Below are 9,290 nucleotides of genomic sequence, written 5' to 3'. Positions count from 1 at the left end.
TTAACAATCTAAGAAGTTTGCAGCCATCAGAAGTTCCAGTGCAATTTCAGGTGCAATTGGGAATTCAGGAATCTCCGTAGAGCTGTTAGTATAGCGGACCTTGTAGGTGAAATACATGCATACTTTGGATAGGACATGGGATGGGATCTCTCTAAAATTCACCTCGTTTGTTTCATTTTCTGCAAACTGTCCTGTGGGAAAACAAACAAACAAAAAAATCAGAATCTCAATTCACCACAAAATGAAACACTTTACTACAATAATACAGTATTTTCCAAACAGACTTGCTAGGTTCCATATTCCTAGCTGCTACATTCTTCAGTGCAAAGCAGAGTGTTTCACATTCATAATCCTCACAAATTAGAGGATCCCTTGCATTAGAAAATGTTTGTTCATTTAGGCTGCAACATATTAATATTCTGAACCACTGCACCAGAAATATAGGTGTAATTCTGATGTTTGCTTTCAAGAGGTTCTCTAAAACTGTAGCGTGCTCAGCACTAGAAGCTCACACTACCATTTAGAAAAAGAGGTATACATCCAAATTTTTAGCTAGCTTTCTCAAGAAAAGAAAATTTGCATATGCACACTCATCAGTTCTGTCTCCTCCCACTACCACTGAATTTCTTGGATGGATTCTGGCAGATTTGACAGAGGGTTAAAGCCTTAAAGATACACTAACTTGATAAGCTGTGGAAAAAAAAGGCATGCAGGAGCAAGAGGAAAACCCTAGTTGTACTGCAGGAAACGTTGCATGCTGTGAGAGTTTATCCCTGTTAGATTTGAACATTTTATCCAAAGCTCAAATCTCAAAACACAAGTATATTTGAACCTTTCTTCTGTGCCCTCTAAGCATGAAACAGAGGATACGAAATCCTGTCGTTAGTCCCACAGCCTTCCTCTAATGTTAGATTTGTCACTGTTTTTATCTCTCAACTTTAAGCTTATTAAGCTGAAAGACAATACAAAGCCCACTAACATATACTCCATATTTATAGGTGACCTAGCAGTTATGTAGTTATCTCTATAGGGATATCTCTGTAGGGATCCCTTTCATAATAACCACAAAGCAGAGCTATTTACTTGTGTCTCCATGTATTTATGTAGAAATATCTGAACACACATACTGAAGCCAATCTGCCTTAAAGCTATAATGGAAACAGTAGGAAGCAACACAACTGTTAGCATATTGACAACATCACAATACTGAAATAGAGAACGCTTACACATCAGTGAAACTACGGCCTGTAGACAGTAAGAATAATTTTACTTCCAAACTTGTTTATCTTACAAATGTTTATGTAAAACGTGCTTGAGTGCTGACTCCTTTACAGAGTCTCTTTTCTAGCCTTCTTTGCCTTTTATTTCTTCATATTGTTACAGATCACAGGACAAATTTGGAACAATCCAGTTTTATAACTACTCTTCTTGCACACCTCAGAGGCAGATACAGAGTGAATTAAACAACAGATCTGCAATGTATTTTCATGTTCATATTTTATCTGAGAATTTTAATTAATTAATTTGCCCAACTATTATTGAATAATTTGAAAGTATATTCAGCAAATAGATGTTGCCAGCAATTCCATTCATCAGAATCAAAAAGAATGACCATATCTGATCAGAGGTCGATACTGCCTACTGCTACTCGACTGGCCAAAAGTAATTGTATGGGACAAGGGCAGAGAAGTAGGAAAACATGCAAGTCAATTTCTCATTCTCTTCTCCACCCTTTCATGGTTCAACAATTAGTTCAAACACTTCTTAAAACAGAAGTAGTCTCACATACCTACTAACATGTGAAGGGTTTTCCTTCAGTCAATTTATATGTTCTTCAAACTTACACTAACTTGTGCCATTAAGCTCAAGTACTCCTTGCCATAAAGACTTTGTGAATACTTCAAATTCTACCATGGAGGAGCAACGGAGTCACTTGTCTTGAATTTGACAGCTGCAAGCGTCATATAATGACCTCAATTACATTTAACAGAGGAAAATGGTAGTAATAACATCATAAAATTACTAGCCATCCAGAAACTTATGGAGTTCAATTATATGGTATACAATACTCCACAGAGGTGGACAGTTCCAATCGAAATGGAATTAGTAATGGTCTGAACAAGTTATTATTTGCTCCAGCTTTTGCCCACTATATGATAGAAATTCAAATAATCCAACAGAGAAAGAGAAGGACATGAGGGTATTACATCTGTTATACTTACCTGGTCCACTCAACATAGCTTTTATTGTTCCTGATGTTAATGCATGCTCTCTTTTTACAATGAACTCATGGCCATCAGAAGATATTAACTTCACATACATTGCATCTGGGCCCTCACACCCACCGTATGTTTTCTCTTCTCCATCTGTGAAGGAAAACAACAGTTTCAGTAGACAATGACTGATTCCAATTACCAAGAATGCAAGCTTCAGTCTTTCCTGTGACTGTGTTTGCAGACAGAAGAACCACTGAAGACCACCAAACATAAGGTAAAATATTTGCATATTTCAAGACTTCTCTGAAAAGTGTGGTAACCTATTTCAAAAGAGGAATATTTAGAAAAATGCATCTATTTTGATTAACATCTCCCTTCTCTCCATCACCAAATTCTGACATGATTTCAGCAATCTGTGTAGGAAAAAAAATTTCCTCCAGATGAATTCTCAAGTGAAAATAATTTACTCATTTTAAGAACATGCTACTTGTTCCATTCAGAAAATGATTGCCACGTCTGGGACAGTGGTACTTATAACTTACAAGTCATCTAAACACATATCTATTTCAAAATACAGACTGTAAGAGAAAAAATGCTTTTTGAAGCACAGTAGGAATGAAAGCAGTCAAAGCACATATTTTTGTGCTGGAAAATTGAAATTAATTCCTTGCTCATTGCCAGTCGGACTAAGAAAATTAGTGCATACTCATGTTGTGACTTCAGTGAGAAAGCAAAAAAAACCTAATGAGTTTGTGAAGTCTCCCCATAAGTTTTGACTATGCTTTTCCTGTCTCTCTCCTCTCTTTTGCCTTACTATGCATCTGCTTTGACAACATGCTCTTTGGGGTAGGAACCACTGACTACTCTGTACCCACATCATGCTCAGCACCAAGATGACTTTGGAGATGGTCTTCACGCACACCTGTAAACTGTAATAAAGATCATCATAACTTTAAACAAAAGGGGAAGGAAGGTTTAAAGTGCAAAGAAAGGCCCAACTCAATAAATATACAATTTCTATCATATTCAAATTGGAAAGTTAATGTTGTATTTCAAATACTGTATTTTCTAAAGGAGTACAGACCCATTACACCAAGTACTGCTTCATTTCTATTAGAAATTAATACTTGAGTTTGATACTGCACATAAGATTAAATATTCAGGACAGTATTAATTTTGGCAGTAAGGTAAAACTGGAAGTCTTTAAAGTTCTAACAGCTTGGAAAATCAGATAATACTTATATCCTTCTAGAAAAGTAATCCTCTATATAGTTACTGACAATTTTAATAACTTGCCATCACTGCCAAAGATGCTAAAATACTTTCAGAAAAAGTATAGCTGGCACCAGAATCTTTCCAACCTTGTTTCATTAACCATCATTTGTAGTGAGAGAGATATGAAAAGTTCAATTAGCCATGTTTCACACACATACAGTAATTTAACAGTCAGTCCCTATTATGACCTCTTAGCCAGAATTAAACAGATTGACCTTAGCAAACAATATAATGAGAAATTTCAGCAGGGAAATTTTCTTGTCCCCTATCTAAAAGTTTTGTGCTATAAAACCTAAAGGCATCCTATTTTAGCACGTACATTTTCATCATTTGGCATATTAATTACATTTTACTGTTAGACAGATACTCATCTCAATAAACAACATTCACACAAAAAAATCCTCTAAAAACTACATTAGCTGGAAGTTCCACAAAGTTTTCAGGCTACAATTTAAAAAAACACACACAAAAAAGCTACAAGGTCAACATTTAGAGTCTTATAGTCCAACCCCTCTTAACAAGAGCTAAAATGTTTCACATGAGAAACAGCAACAAAAATCTAAGAACAACACTTACCCATTCTCTTCTTATAAAAAAATTATTTCTTTTCAACAGCAGCTTTTGCAATAGGAGCGTCTGAAAATACACGAGGCAATGTTTTTAGTCACTACTGCAATTTCTTAAGTCAGCACTAGTTACATTTACATTATTAAAAAGGCTATTAAAAAGAGTATGATGACACAAAGCTTGCAATGTCATGAACACTAAACGCTGTTTTGAAAACTGGTGTTTCCTGGTTTGGGTTGGTTTTTGTTGCTACTGGTTTGTTGACTTGGGTTTTGTTTTTTTTTTTTGCTAAATATATCCCCACCAGCTTACTATATTCTAGAATCTCCAAATCATTGCTTTGCAAAGAAAATGTTTCTTTACGGTTTTTAAAAGCCCTTGATCATCAAGCCACGGTTACCTCAGGAGCCTGTTACACTTCTACTACTACAGACACCACCCATGCAGCTGTAGTGGGGAGATAAAGAGAGCGAGTTCTGCCACAGCACAGAAGGCACTGAAGAGAATAAACAGTGTGTCTACAGAAGAAAAGTCAGGCAACAGTTCAGTACATTGTGAATACAGGAGGGGCTGTTGCATCACATGGGTGTCCTGGTATTCCCTGGACCTCAACAAATTGGAGAAGGGCAAACAGGAATTCTACAAAGTTCAATGGCAAATGCACCTTTGGAAGAATTACACCATGCACCAGTACTGACTTGTCTGACCAGTGTCTCGGTCAAAGGGTGCTGGTAGACAAACTGTGGGATGGCAAGAACACACACCAGCAACGTGCCCTTGCAGCAAGGAAGAGCAAGACCAAGCCTGGCTGATCGAGGAGGAGAGCAGCCCAGCACACTGAGCAAAGGCATCCTTTCATTCTACTTAGCCCTGGTGGAATATATGGAGTACTGGTCTGGGCTCCTCAGTACAAAATACACTGAAATGCATCCTAGATTGGAGCATCTGTCAGTCACAGAAAGACTGACAGAGCTGGGGAATTCAGGCTGGAGAAGAGAAGGCTCAACAAAACAATCTGATCAGTGTGCATTAAATACCTGGCCCTCCAAGCCGTCCTTCCTAGAAGATTGAGAGTTCCTGACACATACACCAATGTCATTTAGATAATCTACTCCAGATATTTAATGTAGTTATTCAAATGGTAAGTTAACCAGGAATTCCAGAGCTTACAAGCTGACACTCAGCTTGCTGCAAATGTTATTTGTCATGAAAATGATTCCAAAGAATACAGAAATGAAAGCACTTATTTGCATAACAAATCCAGTATTTTCAGATTCAACTTGTATTTCTCTGTATTGAGCTGCATCTCTACTGTGGCAAAGAAAACTATGAAAGAGAAATTTCACCCACCTGCTGTCCTAAAATTCCTTTCCTGTCTACTGCTACTCTCCAAACATTAACCCAGTACAAATCAATGACGTACTGCTGCATACTCAAAGGTTCAGCAAAACATGACCAGGGATTCTGGCTAGTTATTCAGTAGAAACCCGGGGTAGGGGCAGCAAAAAGTCTGCTAAGAATTCTGATAATTCATTACATTGCTACAAAAAGCAATGCGCAAAAGCAGACACACGAACTGCTATTACTCACTGCTGAGAAGGATCCCAAGAAGGCATGAAAAAGCAGAAGAGACTGCTCCCCACATTTCCTCCCTCTTCTATTTGTGGTAAAAGCTGGGGCCAAAAAAAAAAATTAAAATAAAATAGTAAGCAAGTTGAGGAGAGAGCTGAAGGACTTGGAGGAAGTTTTACAGAGATTCCTAACCAAAGTCAAGAGACTCAGATCTTTGGAAGCTGCAGCTCCTTGCTATTGCAGATAGCTTCACTTCTCAAAAGTACTTCAGTGCTCAGCGTTGATTTCTTCTATCTCCCCTTCTTCATAACCATTTCAGGCAAGGAAGTATGAAATAAAACCAATAGTTTCTCAAGCTCTCACAAGGAGTCACTTTCAGTATAATTAACCATTCATTACTAGTTTTTAAGTGTCTGCAGAACAGTGAGCAAAAAGCATCTCCTGCCTACTTTGCTGTTGTATTTGAAAATTATTCCAACCTCACAGAAATATGTTAACTTCTTTTCCTTTCCCAATGGTGTACTTCAAATCTTCTTCCATGTATAAACTTCTTGAACATTAGGCATGTTCAATAATGATCTTAATTTGTATAGACTGCCATACCGTAATATCAAACTTTAACCATTCAATAATTCCTGTAACTCCTCCATGGAAATTACACTTATGCACTGAAATAGTAACAGCACAAAACTGATAGCATCTTTCATCTGTTCCAACAAGTTTGGAAATGGAAATTGTCCTGTTGGAGAGCATCGATTACTCAGGAACAAAAAGGCTACCTTGTATAAGCTAAGGGAGCTAACACATTAAAGCTGGGGAACTGAAATAATGTCCACATCAAAATATTAGAGCTGCTGCAAAAAAAACCCCACAGTGAACATTTTAATAATGTCAAATGAAACGTGTTATCATACGATGAAAGAGGAAAAAAATAAGTTATTAGCACAGCGAGTGTAAAAAAAAACCATGGTCAGAAGAGGCAGCCAACAGTATGAAATATAAAGGAAAACAGGATACAAACACGGTAAGGATTAGCATGCTGAAGTACCTAACATTAAGAAGTGAATCTGTTATTTCCTTGATAACAGGAAAGGAAAGGAAACTAGATGGAACCTGGACAAGGCAAATCATCTGGTGTTAAACAAATGTGAGATGAGGATAATCATATGAGAAAAATTGTCTAATAGAATGAAGTAAGATGATGCAAATGTGCAACAGTTAGACTGAAAAGGACTACTAGGTCCTCCAAAAATGACATTAAGCATGTTATTCTAACAATGCTGGGGGAAAAAAAAAAAAAAAAAAGCAGGCAGATTTAGATGAGACAGAAGTAGAAGGCACTGCAACAAAAGAGGAACAGAGCATCACACAAAGAAGTGATTCACTGGTCTTGAAAAACAGCACATGAAATGAAGTTGTATGAAACTTCATTATCTTCTTCAAAGAGAAGGCTCCAGGGGGACCTTACAGTGGACTTCCAGTACCAGAAGGGGCCTACAGGAAAGCTGGGGAGAGACTTTTTATAAGGACATGTAGTGACAGGACAAGGAGAAATGGTTTAAAATTCGAAGAGGGTAGATTTAGACTAGGAAGAAATTCTTTACTGTGAGAGGGCTGAGACACTGGAACAGGTTGCCCAGTGAGGTTGTGGTTACTCCCTTCATAGATGCATTCAAGGCCAGGCTGGATGGGGCTCCAGATCCCTCACAGCTTTGTTGTCCTTCTCTGGGCACTCTCCAGGGCCTCAATGTCTTTCTTGTAGTGAGGGGACCAAATCTCAACATGGTAGTTGAAGTGTGGCCTCATCAGAGCTGAGTACAGTGGGATGATCACCTCCCTGCTCCTGCTGGCTATACACTTTCCTATACAAGCCAGGATGCCATTGATCTTCTTGGCTCCCTGGGCAGAAGTAGTTCAAATTGGAAACACTACAGAAAGGAGTTACCGACATGACCAAAAAGCCTGCAATGTAATGAAAAAATTAGAAAGCCTTGCTTGTTTGGCTTAGCAAAATGAAGACAAATACAATTCATCAAATGGATAAGCAAAGAAGATAAAGCATGCCAAGATCATGCCTTATTTTAAGTCCAACTAAACAACATAAAAGGATTAACAAATAATAAAATTTGTACTTCTAATAAAAAAAATAATAACATAGAAATATAGAATAGCTTTTTCTCTCAGAGAGTGGTCAGGCACTGGAATGGCTGCCCAGGGAGGTGGTGGAGTCCCTGGCAGTGTTCAAGAGGCATCTGGATGAGGAGCTGTGAGATGTGGTTTAGTGCTTGTGTGGCAATGGTAATGGGAGGATGGTTGGATACATGATCTTGTAGGTCCTTTCCAACCTTGTGATTCTATGATTCTACAGAACAAAAGCAACATACCACTGCTAAAAGCAGAAGGCTCAGGAAACCTACCTACTTTTAAGCAAGTAACATCATACATCCCACTGTATCCACCTTGGAAGCATGGGACAGAACTTGGTTCCATTTCACTCCATTTGTTCTGACATAACAATGTATAATTTCAAAAAAATATGAAGTGATAATTATGACTAAGAGTGGTAGTATAGATTTTCTTCTGACAAAATACAGACGGTGAAGAGCAAAAAAGGATCACAGGGTCAATGCAACAATAGAAGCAATAAGCAAAGGAAAATAGGAAACTTGGAAAATCTATAACAAAATTAAAAAACTGTTTGCAAGTACTGGTTCCTCTTCAAGAAGTGCACATGTGTCATGATACATTATGAAGATCTGAACATATTCCAGTTCTACGTGATTGTTTTGTGAAAAGCATCTTCTTTCCAACAACTACACCCAAGTTATCTGAGATGTTATTAACATGATCCTGCACGAGCCACAGCCTGTTTTCTTCTGTCAACTCCCTTCCTGGTTCATGAGCTTACACAAGAGTTAGTGGAAGCAGTAACAGATTTACATGTTGAGGTAGAATATAACTAAGAATCATAAACCACCATAATTGTCAACACAAATCAAGTGTTCCTGTTTCCGTGCTGGAATACATTTATCTCCTCACAACCACAAGAAGAAAAGATATGGTATAATGAGTTTAGTTTTTTCTTTTTGTTTCTCTTGAGCATTAAATGTAAGGAAAAAAACAAAAAAAAACACATGACCTCTTTCCTAACTTACGCCCAAAACTGCATGCTTGTCAACCAACACACCCAGAATTTTCAGAACATCACTTCCTTCTACATCTTCTAAGCCTGGGAGACTAAAATATAATTGATGGGCATACGTTAATTTAACTGAACACACACAACTGCTGTACACAGCAGGAACGTCATCCTTCTAGTCCAGTTAGCACAAGAAACTTAAATCTATGCAAACATTTGCAAGCATTCAGATTCTTTGTTCCCACAGAAAAATATTTGAAACTCAGATTCTGGTGCAGGGTAACTCGAAAGGCTTCCAAATCATTAGCTGTACAATACAAGCACACATACATCTTTTGTACGCTTCAGTTGGTGACATTTTTGTATTCTGTGAGATCAAATTTTTGGAAAATGTGGGGCAAATAACAAAAATGCCTTCACAGTTCCTGGGTTTGTTGAGAAGTCAAATGTGGAATTTTCTGAGTGTCATTTGTAAATCAGGAAGAGTTCTTCAGCAAAGAAAGGCCGTATGCAAAATCAAC

General features: G+C 37.7%; 1 protein-coding gene across 1 annotated transcript; it reads right to left on the bottom strand.

Annotated features, from left to right (window-relative positions):
* On the bottom strand, positions 1 to 2,361 carry ELOC (elongin C; the record flags this gene model as incomplete). Its single annotated transcript, XM_079533054.1, has 2 exons — positions 2,223 to 2,361; positions 1 to 191 (listed from the first exon to the last, which is right to left on the bottom strand). Exons 1-2 carry the CDS (start codon positions 2,320 to 2,322, stop codon positions 1 to 3), a joined length of 291 nt encoding a protein of 96 aa, XP_079389180.1. The 5' UTR covers positions 2,323 to 2,361.
* Between the last annotated feature and the right edge of the window lie 6,929 nt (positions 2,362 to 9,290).

This window comes from Tetrao urogallus, assembly GCF_951394365.1.
Source record: "Tetrao urogallus genome assembly, chromosome: 3".
In the NCBI taxonomy this organism is placed as follows: domain Eukaryota; kingdom Metazoa; phylum Chordata; class Aves; order Galliformes; family Phasianidae; genus Tetrao; species Tetrao urogallus.
This window is presented reverse-complemented; position numbering and strand designations above follow the sequence as displayed.